Raw genomic sequence first — 21,538 nt, 5'->3', positions numbered from 1 at the left:
AGCATGTGCCTACTCATTGGTTATCATTAAGAAGGTGTTTAGATAGGATTTTGCTTCAGTGGGACCCTTTGGTTACATTATTCAGGAGCGAAATTGTGCATAAGGATTCTCAGATGGGAACTGTGAAGACTTACAAAATTCCTAAGCACAGTTTAATTGCAGATGTGTCTTGTTTGTCTGAAAAGGTTAAGGATTGTCATAAGATTTCACCTCACTCCTTAGTTAAAAGGCAAACCCAGTCATCAGTTTCACTTTAAAAAAATCAAACTACTTATGACACTAAGAGCCATGCATTGTCACGTGAAGAACGACTTTTCATGTTCCTTTCATCAAATTTACATAAATCTTTTTGCCTTTTTCTCTCAAGTTTTATGGATATATTTGAGAATCCAAATGTAGCTCTTCAGTCAAGTATGCCGCACATCCACTTATTGAGGTCAGTTTTGGAGGAACTATTGAAGAATGTGATGGCAAGGTTTGTGAAACCAGACGTTATTAAAAGATCCTCCTCTCTTCTTGATGTAGATTATCATACTCCAGCAAATCAAAAAGGATGATTGTGATATGATGATAGGGAACTCTGCGTATGTTTTAGTGAACACCTTGAAGTCTGAGGAAAAGTGCATATTCTTTAAGTCTGTTAGAAAGTATTTCTCTTCATCGTGTGACTACATGGTACACAAATTTCCATTCAAGGATGAAATTTTAATTAATGCAGAAGTTGCAAATATTTCTGCTATAAGTAAGGCATCATTTTCTAGCCTTAGATTTTTCAGTAACAAGTGTCCGAACATTTTGACTAGTGAAATGGAACATTTGGATAAAGAAACTGATATTCTGCACTCCCAGTTCTGTAACTTTCAGCTCGAAGAAACAGACCTGGCAAAAGGAAGAATTGATGTTCAGTGGGCATTGGTAGGTCAGATGAAATCAGCTGATGGTGTACTTAAATGACAGATTTTCTAAGGTGATGCTTGCTTTTTTATCAATTTCACATAGCGTACTTAAATGACAGATTTTCTAAGGTGATGCTTGCTTTTTTATCAATTTCACATAGCAATGCAGAATGTGAAAGGATTTTTAGCAGAGTCACCAAGACAAAAACACAGTTCAGATCCTTGCTGTCTGAACAAACTTTGGAGAAACTTTTAACCTTGAAATCAGTTCAGCAAGGCAAGTGCTTTGAGCAAAAATTTAGTTCAGAGTTTCTGAAGAGGGCTAAGTGAGCTACTGGTGTGTTGAACCACAATTAGTCGTAATGGGATCATCACGTTGAAGGATGAGAAGTCACATGTTCCTACAGTTCAGGTATGTCCAGTATTTAGTATTCACATGTAAATGATGAAATATATATATATGGGCAAATAGAATTGTTAATGTATTGAATTATTATGAATATGTACATGTTCTGCCATCAGTGATGTGTCGTAATACATCGCGATTCGCTGCAAAATTTCTCCTGATTTTTTACTTTTGGAAGTTGGCATGCCTGATAATGTTATTTGGGCATTAAATTCTTCTTTGGGCCATCTGCTCCAGTTGAACTTTGCTTTTGCCAGTTTATACTGGCAATCAAAATTAAATATGCAAGACATTATTTCTACTAAAACTTTTCAATCACAAACTGTACTACAGACAATGAAATTGTGAAATCACATTATCTGCTTCCTAGGACCAATGCTAGTTTCTGCAATAATAATAATAATAATAATAATAATAATAATAATAACAGATCCTGCAGCGTAAACACTCCCGGCGAAGAGAATCCTTTCTCCAGCTCGATCCCTACTTCCATTCCCCTTTCCCTTCTTTTCACATTTTCTTTCAGGTTTGCTTCCTTTTATTCGACTTTTATTAGTCACAAGTGAACTATGTAGCGCAAGTGGAAAGTGTTTTTTTAAGACCTTGTTTGTGAAGTACAATATCAGGTTTTATTTATTATGACCTAACCTGTACTGTGTAAGATTGGTGACATGTGCATGTGTAAATAGTAGAATTCTGTTCTATATTTCCTGGAAGGATCCAGAAAGTTATATGAATTATGGAACAGGGTGTGTTGTTTTGTGGGTAATGTATTCTTGAAAATATTTCGGACTGTTCTGGAAATACGACATTCGCGATCAGGCGTATTCTAGAATGTTAGTCAAAGTTCGCGATCGAAAGTAAGGTTGTGATTGGCGAGTCTAGGTGGCGATAGGGAACTTGTGCACGCTGATTGGCTGCTCCAAAGGCCGGAATTTCCTATATATAGTGAGCGAGGCAGTGTTCGAATTAATTCTGTATCCTGAATTCTGTCGGTCTTGGTCTATCTGTCTGCGAGCAGACTATCTGGTTGACGTCCCCCAGTTTCCGGGATGGCACTCTCCTTGGGTAAGCACTCTTGAATTCCGTTCCTGCTAAAATTTCCGTAATGTTCCGATTTGCTTTTCATACAGGAGTCTGCCCTAACCTCGCCTAGATTCACCAAATTAGTTACTTATGACGCCTTAGTTTTTCAGCTGGGCTTACCTGTTCGTTTCCGAGGCATTCCTGTTTCTTGTTTCACTAAAATATGTAGATTGTAGTTTAATATTATTTCCTTTGGGGTTTGCCTCTGGTAGTACGTTAGATTTTGGATAACCTGTTTCACATCACTGTAAATTGCATTGTACAACTGCATTGGTAACTAGATGTATAGTTGATTTGAAACTTGAGTTTACACTGCTACGAAATAAGCTATGTATATCACTGAACTTATAGCTCGTAACTTGGAATTGTATGTGGAATGTATTTGTAAAATTATTTTGTAAATAATATTTTTCAAATCTAAGGATCACGGCGATTTATTTCGGAATCCGCTATCTAAGCCATGTCCATGCCTTTGGTATATAGGTTCCCAGCCTTTTTCATCTTCCCGGTTTGTTGTTCACTAGTTGGCCCTACTGATATTTACGTACATGTTTTGTTGGCGATACGCGTAATGCCAGCTAATGTTTTTCCGAGTGTGTAGTGGTTTCTGATATTGTGCCCTTACCTCCCCTTTTAACTGTGTTTGTGCCTTGTTTTGTGTTACCACTGTAGTAGAGGTAACATGTTGGTAGCAGAGGCAAGCGGTAGATTGCGGAGGAAGAAAAGTGAACCGTGATCACACTTAACCTAAAACTTCGTAAGAGTTGTGGTTCGTATACCGTTTAAAATCTTGTTTCTACCTGTCAGGATGGCTCGTGCTGTTCCTAATCCTTTCCATTTGAGAAAGGAACAACTGATTTACAAGTTAAAAATTCGCATAATTAGTTCAACAGGCAATGTCGCAGATGATACTAACCTGTTGAAAAAGTCGCTTAACCTACCTATAAACATACCTGACTTAACTGCAGACGAGTTGCGTGAGTCTTTGACCGTGATTAAAGATAAGTTACCTGAATTTAACGCCATTCTTGTGTCATTTGGTGCTTCTAAGCCCTCGCATGGCCAATTACCCCGGGTTAAGGGGCAGTTATTACATTATTTAGATAGAATTAAGTATTGGTTGTCTCTCGAATTGCCGGAAGTTGAGCGGCAGAAATGTCAAGCCTTACTAGAACAGTTTTCCACACTTTTCAACAGAATCAGTGGTTTGCTTGAAGGCAATAAGTTAAATAACACCGTTTCTCAAGTTCAAGTATCGATCCCATCTGGAATGAGTGACAGTGTTAATTGTGGTGAGGCATCTGTTGCTGCTCAAGTGTGCGATCTGACACCTAGTGCTGATGTTAGGCCTATTCAGGAGTCTGCGGTGACTACTGCTGCCCTGGGATCTTCTGTTTCATTGTCTGGAACTAGGACACCTATGTCATCCTGATAATACATCTCTTTCACATGTTGGTACCCTTACAACTTTTCCTGTGGTTCCTGCTAATTCTGTTGTAGCTTAGGGTTTGCCCTCTGTTCCTAATCAACGCGGTTCTGATTCAATGGTGCAAAACCACCCCCCTGTCTTAGTGCCACCGGTATCAAGTTGCATAACCTCTACACAACCGGTTAATGCCCAAATGGTCTCTCAGGTTAGTGAGAAACTTTCTCAAATGAGGTTATCCTCCCCCCCGTAACATTGCAAGATAACGTTAGTCCTAACCTATCCTGTACTCCATCCTTTTCACAAGGGCACCCGAATCAAAGGTACGAGGCCACACTAAACCCTCTGGACTATTCTAAGCCTTCCCAAGCACCCCCTACACCTGTCTTTCCCCAGATTTTCTCCAGTCTGCCTCACCCGTTGACCACTGTGTTTAAGGGTATCTCTAAATTTTCAGCTAACTCCGTTGATGGAAGTTATTTCCTTCCTTCGCTTTCTAACAGAGTTCAAGGATCAGGCAATAGTGTATAATCTCAGTAACGACAACTTATTTCAAATTCTATACCCACATGTATCTGGAGCTCTTTCTGAGCACATTGCTGAAAGATGGTCAGTAGATCAATCTCATGCCCATGTTCTTGAATATTTCATTCCTGCTCGTGCCTTGTCTGCATTAGTGCAGAAGCACTATTTCAGAGTAAAACATCTTAACGAGTCACTATTTGAATATGTTCAAGACATTAAGCTCCAAGCTAAGATTTTCCAGCTCCACTATTCAGAGGCTCAGATGGTTGCAAACATAGTTGAAGGTCTCGCCCCGAACCATTAATCATATCTGGCTCTTTCACCCCGACCTGCAACGTTCGCCCAGTTGGAAGCAATTACAGTGTCCGCTGAAGGCATTCGATATGCTGACCAGCTACGCCTGGCATTAGCCCCACCTTCTATGAGGATGCCCCCTCCTCAGGATTCTAAAACCACCCCGTCACCTGCTTCCAACTCGCGTAATCCCCGTTCATGTTTCAATTGTGGCTCTACGGCTCATCTCAAGCGGGATTGTCCCAAGGCCGGGACACTAGGCAAAGCGAAACCTGCGATGGGTGGAGGCTCTTCCACCAATAATTCTTGCTGTAACTGTGGATCAACTAGGCATTTCTCTAGGCAGTGCCCACGTAACACTTACGGCTCTGGACCCCCAGGCCATAGTAGTGCCAGAAGACTAACCGCCGGTTCTGTTGACAAATCCCAAAGCATGGCTTCTTGTCTTGTCGATCATGACTGTACCTTGGTTAATTTACTTAATTCTGAGGCTAATGATTGCTCCCAGTCTGACTCTGGTCTTCATTTCTTACAATCTTGTAGGATTTCTTCCATACCTTCTTGTAAACTACCATATTTATGCATAGAGGTAAATAATGAACCTGTCTGTGCGTTGCTAGACTCTGGGAGTAGTGTCACCTTGATGAGTGAGACCTGGTATGATTCTATGAAAACTGTTTGCAAGCTACCTACATTACAACCCGTGTCCTTAACCTGCCATACTGCTAATTTCAATTCATTGAATATTGTAGGATCCCTAGATGTCAAGATTAGAGTCCGCGATTTCACCTGGAAAATGCCAGTACTTGTGGCAAGAGATTTATCTTGCCAATTCATATTGGGTGCAAATTTTAATGCAAAAACAGGCATGATTTTGGACCTCCAGTTCAACAGATTCCATTTTAAATTTTGTGCAAGAAACTTTGAGCTGTGTGATCACTCCCCTATTCTGCCTTGCCACGTTAACGCTGTTCCTGAAGATTCTGATGAACTCAAGGCTTTTGATTTTAATCACTTACCCGAAGAGCAGGCCAATCAATTTAGGAAACTCTGCGATAAGTTCCCTGATGTCTTCACTGACAGGTTAGGCGTCACCAATGTATTAGAATACAAAATTGAGGTGCCAGATAACATACCTGTTCGCTCTCCTCCGTACCGGTTGTCGCCTCCCAAAATGAAAGCCCTGAAGGCTATCATTGATCAAATGCTCGCTGATGGAGTGATACGGCCTTCCAAGTCGGCCTGTTCTTCTCCAATGTTTCCGGTCCCCAAACCACGAGGTGTTTATCGGCCTGTAGTCGACTATTGGATATTGAACCGTAAGGTAGTCCTCCAATCTGTCACACTTCCTGATTTGCACTCTTGTTTTTCTTGGTTCGCTAATGCAAAAAATTTCACTATCGATTTAAATCAGGCTTATTACCAGATACCCCTTGCTGAAGAATCCAAGCATCTCACTGCATTTGCAACCGATTGGTACCTATATGAATTTGAACGCGTCCCTTTTGGCCTGGCAACTGGAGCGGCCGTCCTTACGCGGTTACTAGATTGTCTTATCGGACATCAAGTTCAAGTTTGTTTATAATTACCTCGATGATCTGGTAATTTTTAGCGAAACTTTCGAGGAACACCTACTCCATCTCAACGAAGTGCTGGAAAGACTGCGTAAAGCAGGTCTAACCCTCAAGGCATCCAAGGTTTCCTTCGCACAACCCCAGATGTCCTTCTTAGGACATATTGTGTTGGGGAGGGGTGTCTCAATCGATCAGTCTCGTACTGCCGCCATCCAGAATTTTCCCCCTCCAAAGGACGTCAAGGCTGTAGCCTGATTCATTGGCATGGTGAATTTCTTTCGCAAATTCATTCCTAATTTTGCTGAACGTGCAGCTCCATTAAATGATTTGAGAAGAAAAGATGCCAAATTTGTGTGGGCTGATGCCCAACGTGAAGCCTTCGTGGACTTGAAATCTGCCTGTACTGGCTATGCCAGACTTTTCTAAACGCTTCATTCTTCAGACTGACGCCTCTTCCTCAGGCATATCCGGAGTTCTTCTACAGGAATTTCAAGAAGGGCGTCGTCCTGTTTCTTATGCTTCCCGTGCCCTGAATCCTGCTGAGAGCAATTATTCCATTTATGAGTTGGAAGCCCTGGCTGTTGTCTTCTCCTTAGAACGCTTCAGAATGTACCTGAAACATCTCCCTTTCAATCTGGAAACTGACAATCAGGCGTTGAGTTGGGTACTAGCCAAGCCGCGAAAGACCGGTCGTCTAGCACGATGGGCAGTGCGCATCTCAGCCTTCCAATTTGAAGCCCGCCACATTCGTGGCACGGAAAACGTTGTGGCTGATGGCCTCGGTAGGATGTTCCATCCAGACAGCTCTGACCCTCAATCCGAGCCAGTTGACTCATCTCCCGAACAAGTATCAGCTTTTGTCAATGTAGTTCTTACTGACTCTCACTTCCTTTTCAAGGATATTACCAAACATCAAGAGGATGATCCTGAGTTAAAGGCCATTGTCGACAGGTGTTAAATCCCGTGAGCATGTTAAGCCCTATATTCTGAAGAATGGTGTCTTGTGTTGTCCTGCTCGTGGTCGCAGAGACTCCAAAATTGTAGTCACAACTAACCTGGTCCCGGCTCTCTTCAAATACTTTCATGAATCCCCAGTGGGCAGTCATCTGGGTGTTTTCAAAACAAGAGAAAAAATCCGTAACCACTTCATTTGGATATCCATGGATAGTGAGATCCGTACCCTTGTCAAATCCTGTAAGATGTGCAACATCAGTAAACCTGCCCCGAATACTCGTCTAGGTCTCTTGTCACAGCTTATAAATCTCATGTTTATTCCGTATTGGCTCAACACAACTAAGGTTAAGTTAAGAGTGAGTTCCCACCTTCCAATACTTAACAATTTCTATATAATAGACTTATTAATTACATAATATAATCCATATAACCTCTAGTACATGTTTCGTTCCGATATGGAACATCGGAACGAAACATGTACTAGAGGTTATATGGATTATATTATGTAATTAATAAGTCTATTATATAGAAATTGTTAAGTATTGGAAGGTGGGAACTCACTCTTAACTTAACCTTAGTTAGGTCTCTTGTCTTCTGAGCAAGCTTCTCGCTCCACGGAAAGACTGTTCATAGACTATATTGGGCCTTTCCCGAGATCTCGGAATGGTCATTGTTTCATACTCGTATGTGTTGATGGCTTTTCACGTTTTACGTGGCTGTTGCCCACTCGGATGGCTAACGCCAACACCACCATCTCATGCTTGAAACAGATATTCGCCTTGTTTGGACCCTGTCAATTCTTGGTAAGTGATAACGCAAGAGCCTTTACTTCTGCCCAGTTCCGGAATTTCTGCTTTGATCTATCCATTGCTCATGTAACCACTACCCCGTATTACCCAAAGCCCAATTATGCTGAGAGGGAATCGTAACCTGCGATCTGCCCTCATCCCTTATCACTCCTCAGACCACTCCAAGTGGGATTCCTCATTGAATTGGTTGTCATTTGCATTTAACACTGTTGTCCATGAAAGCCACAAGCAAACCCCTGCTTCGTTAATGTTGGCTTTTACCCCAAATTCTCCTCTATCTAACCTATGGTCAATTAATGATCTTCTGCCCGACGATGCCAGCCCAGAAAAGATCCGAGCTAATTGGCACCATGCGCGAAAGAACTTGAAGGTTTATTATGCTAAGGTGCAGCGTAATTACAAGCACGGGCGAAGACCGCACAAGCTCTCTGCGGATGACCAGGTGTTGATTAGAACACATCCCGTCAGTAGTGCTGCGGACCATGTTATCAGTAAGTTAGCCCCCAGATTTCGAGGTCCCTACACCATCTTAAAGTTCCTTACCCCGGGGCTAGTGCCCTAATATCCCTGGTGTGCGAGGGAGAGTCCCTTCTGCTACTTATTAAGCCACCCATCGGGTGACTCCACACAAGATCTTGAGCCCAGCAGCATACTTTTACCTCAAAGTATCCACTGTCGTCTGCGGTTTGTGTGTGTTACAGCGGCTGCGATGACCAGCCTCTTCGGACAGCAACCTGAAGTGCCAAATTGGGAGGCACAGTGTGTGCCTTGGGCGTTACCATCCGGCACCACTATCCTGCGGGGAACATCCTATTGGTGGCAGGCGGACTGGATGGTGTCTCACCCCTGCTTATTTGGTGCAAGAGACCACTGAACTGCATCTCACCTAGGTGTCGGGTTTGGACTGACCTTGAATGGAGGCTGGCGGCAAACGGCCATGTCGGCAGCCGCATCATCAGCGAGAACCTGTGGCCTAGCTGTGCTGTGACTGGTGTGGAAAACTAGTGCAAAATTCTTAGTCCATGACTCTCCTAATAGGAGGCTTTGAACGCTGTTTAGCAACACGTGAGAAGTTTTGGTATTTCTAACATTTGGCAGAAAGTATGGTGTACATGATTTGGTGGACAGAGTACAAATTGGCTAATCATCTGTGAAAGAAGGCATTTTGAAGTGCAATGTGACAATCCATGTGGATTTTGTGATATTTATTCAAGAGGTGGATTTATATTATTTTTGAAAATTATGTGACAGTTTGTGTTGTTGGTTATGACAAAGTTTACTTCAAGAAATCACGTGTGTTACAGTGGGGTACCCTTACTATCTGTACTGTGTGAGAACGTTTTATCGCTTGCTTCCCAGTGAGGTTATATTAATGGTCGAGCATGGCTCGACTTTCGGGGGGAGGAAGATGTCGCAAGTGAACTATGTAGTGTAAGTGGAAAGTGTTTTTTTTAAAGACCTTGTTTGTGAAGTACAATATGAGGTTTTATTTATTATGACCTAACCTGTACTGTTATTTGTAGAGCATAATATAACGTAATGACCTAATCTGTACTGTGTAAGATTGGTGACATGCGTTTGTAAATAGTAGAATTCTGTTCTATATTTCCTGGAAGGATCCAGAAAGTTATATGAATTATGGAACAGGGTGTGTTGTTTCGTGGGTAATGTGTTCTAGAAAATATTTCTGACTGTTCTGGAAATACGACATTCGCGATCAGGCGTATTCTAGAATGTTAGTCAAAGTTCGCGATCGAAAGTAAGGTTGTGATTGGTGATTCTAGGTGGCGATAGGGAACCTATGCACGCTGATTGGCTGCTCCAAAGGCCAGAATTTCCTATATATAGTGAGCGAGGCAGTGTTCGAATTAATTCTGTATACTGAATTCTGTCGGTCTTGGTCTATCTGTCTGCGAGCAGCCTATCCGGTTGACGTCCCCTGGTTTCCGGGATGGCACTCTCCTCGGGTAAGCACTCTTGAATTCCGTTCCTGCTAAAATTTCCGTAATGTTCCAATTTGCTTTTCATACAGGAGTCTGCCCTAACCTTGCTAGATTCACCAAATTAGTTACTTATGATGCCTTAGTTTTTCAGCTGGGCTTACCTGTTCGTTTCTGAGGCATTCCTATTTCTTGTTTCACTAAAATATGTAGATTGTAGTTTAATATTATTTCCCTTGGGGTTTGCCTCTGGTAGTACGTTAGATTTTGGATAACCTGTTTCACATCCCTGTAAATTGCATTGTACAACTGCATTGGTAACTAGATGTATAGTTGATTTGAAACTTGAATTTACACTGCTACGAAATAAGCTATGTATGTCACTGAACTTATAGCTCGTAACTTGGAATTGTATGTGGAATGTATTTGTAAAATTATTTTGTAAATAATATTTTTCAAATCTAAGGATCACGGCGATTTATTTCGGAATCCGCTATCTAAGCCATGTCCATGCCTTTGGTATATAGGTTCCCAGCCTTTTTAATCTTCCCGGTTTGTTGTTCACTAGTTGGCCCTACTGATATTTACGTACATGTTTTGTTGGCGATACGCGTAATGCCAGCTAATGTTTTTCTGAGTGTGTAGTGGTTTCTGATATTGTGCTCTTACCTTCCCCTTTTAACTGTTTTTGTGCCTTGTTTTGTGTTACCACTGTAGTAGAGGTAACAATTACTCTTCATTGTACGCTTTAATACTTATTCATACGGTTTTTGTTGTATTTCTAATAATCTATATTGTAAATGTGGCACATTTTCTTGGTCTTCTGAGGTTTTCTCTATATAATTCACTGTCTCTCAAACTCTTGTCTGCGATTTATCATCTTGTTGTGAAATGTTTAATTCATTTATTTATTTATTGTTAAATATATCTTATTTATATTGTTAACCTTTGGTTTTTGTTTGTGCCTATATATTTTTTCTCTTGGCCTAGTTCCTTCTCACTGCGCATTTCCATTGTTCAGTCATTATTATTGTTGTTGTTGTTATTATTATTATTATTATTATTATTATTATTATTATTATTATTATTATTATTATTATTATTATTATTATGTGCGTATGGACCCAATGGATCACACAAAGCTCTAACGATTCTGTTTTCTGAGTTGCCAAACTGCTCTCATCCTTTCTCCGTGGGTCCTTTTTCGTTCTTCTGTCTACTTTGCTCCAGTCTTCTTTTTCACTTCGTTCTCTGGTTGCACTTTCCATCCATTAATTTTTTTCCTGTGGAAGTTTCTGTCCGCGGTGTTAGTTGAGTCCATATGGGCTTTCTCCAGATCCTTCTTCACTTCCAGTACCCATGGAATATTTTTTTAGATGTTCTATGTAGGTGAGAATCTTGTGTGCCAGTCTATTTGCCGGCAGTCTGCGAACGTGCCCATAAAATTTCAGACGTCTTTTGCGGATGTCTGTTGCAATGTTGGAAAGCTCTTCTGTCACTTTGCGTGACCACAGTCTATATCCATCTTCTGTTTTTTGGGGGCCGAGAATTTTCCTCAGGATTCTTCTTTCTTGTTTTAAAATGTTTTCTAGGTCATCTTTCCCATTTAGTATAAGGGTCTCACTGGCATATAAGACTTCGGGCTTGATTACTGTATTATAGTGTCTGATCTTTGCATGGCGGGACAAGCACTTTTTATTGTATATGTTGTGAACCCTACCGTAGGCTTTCCGAAATTTTTGTAGGCGCGTTTTCTGGGCAGCCTTCTCGCCTCCCGTTGGTTCAAGTATTTCTCCCAAGTACTTGAAGTGTGGTACTCGGCCTATTTGCCCATATGTCGTGTTCAAATTTTGGATGTCAAGTTTTGAACAGAAGAACTTGGTCTTTTCGAAGGAAATTTGTTGTCCAACCTTTCCAGCACATTCACTAAGGGTTTCAATTTGTTTTAACGGCTGTGACTACATCATCTGTCAGTATGGCAAGGTCATCTGCAAAAGCGAGGCATGATATCTCAATACCGTCTTTGGGTCGTCCTAGTCGCATTGGGGCGCCAGTATCACATGTCTTTCAATGCCTTCTCCCACTCGCGGATAACTTTGTCTAGGACGAAGTTGAAAAGAAGCGGAGATAAGCCATCATCTTGTCGGACGCCAGTTTTAATCAGGAATGGTTCAGAGATCTCCCCCATGAATTTAACTTTGGAGATAGTGTCAGTGAGTGTTACCTTGATGAGGTTGAGGGTCTTGGAATCAAGCCCCAGTTCCTCAAGAATAACGAAGAGAGACTGTCGATCAACCGAGTCGTACACTTTCCTGGAGTCAACAAAAATGCAGATGACTGGTTCGTTCCTCAATGCTTTGTATTTAAGAGTTGCCTTGAAGTTGTATATTTGTTCTACACTTGAGCGACCAGGGCGGAAGCTTGCTTGATATTTGCCAATTTTTTTTTCAAGTTGTTCCTGTGTTCTCTTCAAAAGGCAAGCTGAAAGAATTTTGTATGTCACTTGGAGAAGAGAAATGCCCCTGTAATTGTTCACATCAGTCTTATCTCCCTTTTTGTGTAATGGGTGGATGAGGGCACACTTCCAATCCTGAGGTAATGTCTCCGATTGCCATATATCTGTAACGATTTGAGTGAGTTCCTTGAGGGAGTTAGGTCCAAGATTTTTCAGAAGTTCCGCAATGATGCCATCTTCTCCGGAGGTCCTATTGTTTTTAAGTTTCAGGATGTGGCCGCGAATTTCTTCCTCTGTCGGTGGTGGAGATTCTGGGAAAGTGTGCCTTGGGGGTTCTTGATTGAATCTTGCGAGGGGCTCTGGACAGTTGAGGAGATCAGCAAAGTAAAGTGCTAGTTCCTGACAATTTTCCTGATTACTGAGTGCAAGTTTTCCATCTGATCTTTTGAAAGCCAGGTTTTGAGGAGCATACCCACGGACTTCCCTGTCCTCTGAATTCCCTGTAGAAATCTCGTACATTATTATTATTATTATTATTATTATTATTATTATTATTATTATTATTATTATTATTATGATTTGTGCTTCTTCTTCTACCACTTGTATGCTTAAGCTATCTATATATATATATATATATATTAACTAATTCTATAACTCTCTCAGCATCGTATCTACATTTACGACTACAGCTCAAGGTAACACATTTACTGTATAATGCTTGTTTGTTGCCGTGGCTTCTCATCAGATGGAAATAGTAAATAAGTACGTCCTGATAGAATGTTCACAATTGTGGTGTTCCCACTCTTATTCTTTTAAGCAGTGTATTTCTTAGTTGGAACTTGATGATCGGTCATTGTTTTTATAGTTATGTGCTAATACTGTTTCAGTACTATGGTGAAGAAGTCTGTGAGGAATCTTCAGATATATATGAGGAGTCATCTCTAAAAAAAGTGACACAACCGGGAATAGGGGGAAAGATGCCGTCTAAAATTCAGAACGTTGTTAGAACGGACTACGATTCAGATGAAGAATCACAGCCAGCCTATGGTGAACAAGCCTTTTTGAATGATCAGTTAAGCAGGCATGATGATAGTGAAAATATATTGGAGGATGATGACAATGGTCTTGATGACAATGATTGGATTACTCCTACCAACATAGCTCAGATGAAACAAGAGATGCCTTTTAATGAGGAAGAAGTTGGCCCAATGGAGGTTGCATGCATTACATCAGACTTTGCTATGCAGGTGAGTGTTTAATTTGCTGTTATTTTACAGAGCCTATAATACTGTTCTGACTGCAGGAAGGTTTGGAAATAAGTTCTCAATAGAAGGTTTTTTAAAATTATAATTTAAAATTTTTAAAAAAATGTATAATACATCTAAAATTATGAACTTCATGGCCGTTCCGTATTGAACCGAAAATCACAAAAGTAATTTAATATAATGGAACCCACCTTTTCAATACATAACTGTTGCACGTAGATTATGTTACAAAATTTTAATTATAATGGTACTGCGCCGCGCTCCGGTGCCTATCTCTCTTTTTGGTCACCCTCGGCATTCAAGAAAATCCACGGCTAACGACGAAGAACATCTCAGGGAATAAGTTGTATCAGCATTTTTAATGTGAATCCGACTGAGAATTACCTTTCCTATCTTTCAGTATATCCAACATCAATTGCATCATTTAGTCATAAGGACTTGGTTTTAAACTCAATTACCATCATCAGGTAAGATATCACGTTAAATTTATCTTATAATCTACAAAATAATATAAAAATGGCATAAATTATTAATATTTATTCAAATTTATATCTAGAGGAGCTAAATGTTTTCCAAATAACTTTTTTTTTTTTTTTTTATGTACAGGGGTATTTCATCCAAACAAAAAAACATGTCTTGAAGTCGTTCCGTTTATCATAACCTTTGATCCATGATCATCAATCAACAACTATCTCATTGTCCAACGTCTCATCTTATCAAATAATTCTTCTCCTAATTCATGGATTTATATTATACGATGAGTTCATCCTGACCTATCATGAATTACAATCTTCATCTTCTCATCCTCTTATAAAAAAATAATAATCGTATCATTCTTCATATTTACATTAAGGAATTAATTAAATCAATTAATTATCTTGAAATTATATAAATGACATAACAAGAGTAAAATAAGAATGAAATTATTTTGTAAATAAAATCAAAGTCTCATGAATTATTAGATTTTAAGAAACTGTCAAGTTCTAGCAGAATGTCAAGTTCTGACATGAAATCCAGTTTTAATTGCTTATCTAGTTTTGATATATTACAAAGTTTCAAACTTAAGAATCCGAGGTTTTGTTTTTTTAGTAATTATCTTTACATGTTACAAATCTCATGTTATGGTCCGTATTGAAATATACTTAAAGTAAAATAATACTAGATTATAAATTCCACCTGTTCAATGCATAAGAGTTTTTTATTTAAATTTAGGAAATAGTTCTTAACATACCAGAATAGGGACATGTTTCAGCCTAAAAATCTCATACCTGAAAGAAAGATAGATCGAGATCCTGATTGTTCATGTACCTAAATAAGAGGGTACTGTTTTAGGTACAAATGTGTATAAAATGACTAGCAAGTAGAATATAGTAGTTATAAGCACTCTTATGACAGTCTTATAATCAATCCTTATTGTAGATATTTACGAATGTCTCGTTTTTTTAAATGTGGTAACAAGTGGTTAGTTAAAAGTTCAAAAAGAATACGTAAATTGCTGCGCTGAAATAAAATTTGGTAAAGATGGTGCCTTATTCTGGAGATGGCGTAAGGAGCTTATAACAGCTTAATATTTAGGATAGTTGTGGTAGTAAGTTGTTAATTTTATATGAAAATTATATGAAGCACTTAGGAGCGAGGACAAGTACTTGTCAGAAATATAGCTGTTTTTATAATTAGCTGGTAGACGTGGTTGTAGCTTCATGTGTTAAAAGTCAAACGGAAAATGTGCAAGGTTGAGTAGGCCTAGAGCTTGTGTGGTGTTATGTCTCTTCGAAAGTTGTTACGTTAATTTTTTAAAAGGTGAGGTAAAATCCAAAGTTGTTTGTCTGTTATTATTATCGTATGGCATTTACAAGCATAATCTGTAAAAATATACAATTAACATACACATTAAAATATAGAGGTAATTAAACTAGAATGTCCAGCTTCGACAACCAGTCCACTGCACTTGGTGTCAATTCATGCAGAGTCCGTAAACCGTCCTTAAATGCTAACAGTGGACAGCTCTCAACAACATGAAGCAATGTCTGCTTCTCAGCACCACACTCACACGCAGCACTTTCACAATATCCCCACTTTTTCATCATATATCGGCACCTGCCGTGGCCTGTTCTGAAACGGTTGAGTTTTGACCACTCATGTCGAGAAAGATCGAAACCTGGCACTTTCTTCGTTGGGTCTTTAATCAGAAAGGCGTTAGTGGGTGGACATTGTTCCCATCGCTGTCTCCATTCTGCTGTTACACTGAATTTTTCATAGGAGTGTAGATCAGTCCAGAGTGGATTCCTGGATTTTAACCTCACCACAGGTGGATCTCGTAAGGCATTGAACAAAAGTGAGTTCCTGTGTGCAAAGGTCTTCTTGAGCAACTGTACTTTTGCTGCTTTTCTCCTCAGATCTGGAGGAGCAATGTTTGCTAAAACAGGCAGCCACTGAGTAGGAGTCGACCTCACTGTACCAGTAACAACTCGCATGGTTTCATTGAGCTGTACGTCAATCTTGCTCGAATGTACGCTGTTTTCCCACACAGGAGCGCAGAACTCACCAGCCGAGTATACTAGAGAAAGTGAAGCAGTGCGAAGAGTGTTTGCATCTGCACCCCAGTTGCTGCCCGCTAGTTTATGCAGTAGATTTACTCTTGTACTCAGCTTCTTTGACAGATTCGAGCAATGCTGTTTGAACGACAAGGACCGATCCAGTGTGACACCCAGATATTTTGGGAAGAAGTTGTGGGAGACTTCTGTTCCGTTAAAAAGCACATGTAGCTTCCGATTAGCTTCCATGTTATGCAAGTGGAATGCTGTTACTTCCGTTTTACTAGGATTTGGTTGGAGTCTCCATTTGTGAAAATAGTCGCACATGGTAGCTAGGTCCTCTGTAAGTACATCCTCGCAGTGTGCCAAATCCATACTCTGAGTAATTAAAGCTAGATCATCTGCAAACTGTATCTTCTTTGAAGTTGTTCTTGGCAGGTTATGGATGTAAAGATTGAATAGAATGGGAGATAAAACTGACCCTTGGGGTAAACCATTATTTAGAGATCTCCACCTGCTTCTTTCACCATTCAGAAATACAGCAAGTCGACGGTTGGATAACATGTTGTTTAGTAAGCATGCTAGCTTCTGACAAGGGATGACCTGAACAAACTTGAGCAACAGTCCCTCTCTCTGTTGAAGTTGTATGAAAAGATAAGACGACAAATTTCTTGAAGCACTTAGGAGTGAGGACAGGTGTTCGTTGGAAAACCTAGCTATATTTATAATAAAATTAGCTGGTAGACGTTGTAGTTACAACTGTCAAAGGGACATAACACTACAAGCTCTGTACAAACTCGTATAGTTTCCTTTCGACTTTCAATACAATTATAAATTATAAATTCCACCTGTTCAATACATAAGAGTTTTTTATTTAAATTTAAGAAATAGTTCTTAACATGTTAGAATAGGGACATGTTTCACCCATAATGAGGGCATCATTAGCCTAAAAATCTCATACCTCGTATTTATATATATCATTAATCATCACTAGATGTAAACAAAATATTCCTATGAAATATGTAAAATCCCCAAGATAATCTCAACAACTTTGCAGTCAGGTTATTTATAGGTCGCATCGCTTCATAAATTCAATTATATGTTTGCAGTAAGGAATACCTTAGATGACACTTCCTAACCCATTAATTCACAATTAAGTATTTATTTATTTTCCACCTAGTCGATACAATGATTGCTTAAGGCAACTTTTAATGGTCAAAAGTGGTACATGTTTCGTATATTATCAACATCTTCAGCCACATAACACTGTTTAGATGAAAAATATATAAAATTGACAAAGTAATGCTTTAGAGGAAGTGTCCTTAAAATTAACATAAGATTGACAAGATTAAAACAAACAAATAACTCAAGAGAAAATATATAAATTATTTCTACAATAGAAAGCAGTCGTCAAGGAAACACTTGTACAATATTCCATAGAGAAATTGTCCTAATAAATATTCTTTTCTTAATAATTCATGAAAAAAGATCAATTTATAAATTAAAAATTATACAATTTATAAGTAATTATCGAAATGAAGAAATCCTGATATCACAGTGCGGCTCTTATTATTAATGTAGATGAAAATATAACTAATTCCTAGTTGTTAATAAACTTAACCATGATAGGTTAATATTGTGTTTGGTCCGTATTGACTGGTCTAAATGTACAATATAACTATTTATAATAGTTTATTTAAATCCGCCTTGATCAATACACTCATTAAATGAAAGAAACATTATTTATTAACCATACATGTTTCGGGAAATCTTGAAGATCATAAATTTGTATAGTGTTTCTCATTCAGTTCAACCAAAATTGTATGTATTGATCATTTTTATAATATTTCGTAAGTTCTCTTTACTCTTTGACATGATGTATTGGGAAACAATACTCCTTTAAATTGTAAAACAAAAGATTGTCATTATGTTATTCTTTGATCTAACCACTGATGAAGGGAATGGTTGAGATTTCCCGAAACATGTATGGTTAATAAATAATGTTTCTTTCATTTAATGAGTGTATTGATCAAGGCGGATTTAAATAAACTATTATAAATAGTTATATTGTACATTTAATTCCTAGTTGTCAAATCTTATTAAGCCTGCTTTCCTTTGGAACAGTAACTCTTGTCATTCTTTCACAGTTTTGCGCCGGGTGTAATATTGATGATGCGTTCTTCCTTGCTCTTGCACCTGAGGAGGTGGAGGAGCGGGGGATATAGGTGTGTCAAGAACTTCCTTGCTGTCACCTATAGCTTCAACTGAGGAGGAATAAGTTGTAGGGCTATCTGTAGGTGGAGAAATTCCAATTCTTTTTTCTTGATCCTTCTCAAGCATTTTCAAATATACTAGAATTTGATAATATAATGGATTCTTATATTCTACAGCCTCATTAAGGTTATCATTTTTCTTTACAAGTTGGTCTAGATGAATGTACAGGTCTTCATATGTGTTCATTAAGCTGCCCTTTTTTAACTTTTTTATGATGGTCAGGTCTTGTTCTATGTTGGTAAATTTATGACCTGTGGCAGTCATGTGTGATCCCATTGCTGAGAATCTTCTATGTTTTTCAGCATTCACATGTTCCAAATATCTAACTTTAAAATTGCGACCAGATTGTCCTATGTATGTATTCTTACATTCAAAGCATGTGAGTTTATATATACCGGAATCAAAAAATTTATCTTTTTCCGAGAGATTTATTGTATCATGGTTGAAAATACTATGTTTCATGTTGTTATTGGTGGAAAATGCAATTTTGAAATTTTTTCTCTTAAATAAATTTGTTATTACATGAATGTTTGGATTATTATATGTGAACTTGATATATTTATCAGTTTTACTAGGTTCGACTGCTAATTTAGATTGTTGCTTCTCCGAAAATTTATTAATTATTTTATCAATCATGTTATTGTTGAAACCATTCAAGAGGGCTTGTTGTCGGATAAACAACAGTTCTTTATTCCTTTCAGATTTGGATGAAGGAATACTAAACGCTCTGTTAACGTAACTATAATATGCTGATCTTTTCTGTGCCTCAGGGTGTAACGAGTTGTTCTTGATAGTGGTCAGTGTGAAAGTGGATTTTCTGTGTATTTTGAAAGAAAATCCTTTTTCTTCTCTTGTTGTGACTATGTCCAGAAAATTCAGTGATTTTTCAACTTCTTCTAAAGTGAATTTTATATTGGAATCCAAATTATTCAATATATTTAAAACTTTATTGCTATCGGTGAGTTTGTTATCTATTATAGCGTAAACATCGTCCACATAACGTGTCCAAAAATCCAAACCCTCTATTTGATTAATAATTTTCGTGTGTTCCAAATAGTCTAAGTATATATTAGCCAATATTCCTGATGCTGGGGCTCCCATTGAGAGTCCCTTTTGTCGGTAAATTTAATTATTAAACGTAAAATAATTTTGATTTAACACGAATTTTAAAACATTAATAAAATCTTCAATTTCTGGTATGCTTACTAATTTGTTCTTCGTGTTAAATCAAAATTATTTTATGTTTAATAATAAAATTTACCGACAAAAAGGACTCTCAATGGGAGCCCCAGCATCAGGAATATTGGCTAATATATACTTAGACTATTTGGAACACATGAAAATTATTAATCAAATAGAGGGTTTGGATTTTTGGACACGTTATGTGGACGATGTTTACGCTATAATAGATAACAAACTCACCGATAGCAATAAAATTTTAAATATATTGAATAATTTGGATTCCAAAATAAAATTCACTTTAGAAGAAGTTGAAAAATCACTGAATTTTCTGGACATAGTCACAACAAGAGAAGAAAAAGGATTTTCTTTCAAAATACACAGAAAATCCCCTTTCACACTGACCACTATCAAGAACAACTCGTTACACCCTGAGGCACAGAAAAGATCAGCATATTATAGTTACGTTAACAGAGCGTTTAGTATTCCTTTATCCAAATCTGAAAGGAATAAAGAACTGTTGTTTATCAGACAACAAGCCCTCTTGAATGGTTTCAACAATAACATGATTGATAAAATAATTAATAAATTTTCGGAGAAGCAACAATCTAAATTAGCAGTCGAACCTAGTAAAACTGAAAAATATATCAAGTTCACATATAATAATACAAACATTCATGTAATAAATTTATTTAAGAGAAAAAATTTCAAAATTGCATTTTCTACCAATAACAACATGAAACTTAGTATTTTCAACCATGATACAATAAATCTCTCGGAAAAAGATAAATTTTTTTGATTCCGGTATATATAAACTCACATGCTTTGAATGTAAGAATACATACATAGGACAATCTGGCCGCAATTTTAAAGTTAGATATTTGGAACATGTGAATGCTGAAAAACATAGATGATTCTCAGCAATGGGATCACACATGACTGCCACAGGTCATAAATTTACCAACATAGAACAAGACCTGACCATCATAAAAAAGTTAAAAAAGGGCAGCTTAATGAACACATATGAAGACCTGTACATTCATCTAGACCAACTTGTAAAGAAAAATGATAACCTTAATGAGGCTGTAGAATATAAGAATCCATTATATTATCAAATTCTAGTATATTTGAAAATGCTTGAGAAGACTCAAGAAAAAAGAATTGGAATTTCTCCACCTACAGATAGCCCTACAACTTATTCCTCCTCAGTTGAAGCTATAGGTGACAGCAAGGAAGTTCTTGACACACCTATATCCCCCGCTCCTCCACCTCCTCAGGTGCAAGAGCAAGGAAGAACGCATCATCAATATTACACCCGGCGCAAAACTGTGAAAGAATGACAGGAGTTATTGTTCCAAAGGAAAGCAGGCTTAATAAGATTTGACAACTAGGAATTATTTAAAGATAAAAATTTCATTGTTCCGTATTGAAATTATTAACATTAAAAATTAAATAATTGAAGTTCAACCAATTCAATACATAAAAGAAAGAAATGTAGTAATTACATTCTTATTTAAATGGGACCGGTTTCGACCCTAGTCCAGGTCATCATCAGCCGTAAAAACAAGTAGGCGAAATCACACAATGTTTATGAATATTGGAGAAATGGGTCAGTTTCACACTCTGTCAGGCACAAAGTCACAACACTATCAAATAATATATGAAGATTATAAATAAACTTGAAGTCGCAGACGAATAGATTTGTAGAAGCAAACCGCCAGTTCTCGGTGATCAGCGCGGCACATTCAAGGTCATGCGCTGCGGTCTCGAACGCCAAAGTAGAGTGGAGAATGTCTAGAAGGTCCAATATTTGTCTCGGTTGCGGGAAGTTAAGTACGTATATAAAAAATATACGACGCAAATCAGTATAATTGAATGAGAACTTGTGCTCCTGCTAAGTTCTCGGAAAACAGTTGACTTG

The 21,538-nt window shown here is 38.2% G+C and overlaps 1 protein-coding gene across 4 annotated transcripts in view; it reads left to right on the top strand.

The window, feature by feature from the left end:
• Nucleotides 1–21,538, top strand: part of LOC136857500 (RNA-binding protein NOB1) — a 382,114-nt gene that overhangs the window by 107,966 nt on the left and 252,610 nt on the right. For all 4 annotated transcript variants that reach the window (XM_067136203.2, XM_067136204.2, XM_067136201.2 and 1 more), the window contains exon 4: nt 13,253–13,612. In XM_067136203.2, coding sequence (XP_066992304.2) covers nt 13,253–13,612 — 360 coding nt within the window. The remainder of the gene's footprint in view (nt 1–13,252; nt 13,613–21,538) is intronic.

This window comes from Anabrus simplex, chromosome 1 (genome assembly GCF_040414725.1).
Source record: "Anabrus simplex isolate iqAnaSimp1 chromosome 1, ASM4041472v1, whole genome shotgun sequence".
NCBI classification, from domain to species: domain Eukaryota; kingdom Metazoa; phylum Arthropoda; class Insecta; order Orthoptera; family Tettigoniidae; genus Anabrus; species Anabrus simplex.
Note: the sequence above shows the minus strand (reverse complement) of the source record. Positions and strands in the feature narration are given on the sequence as shown.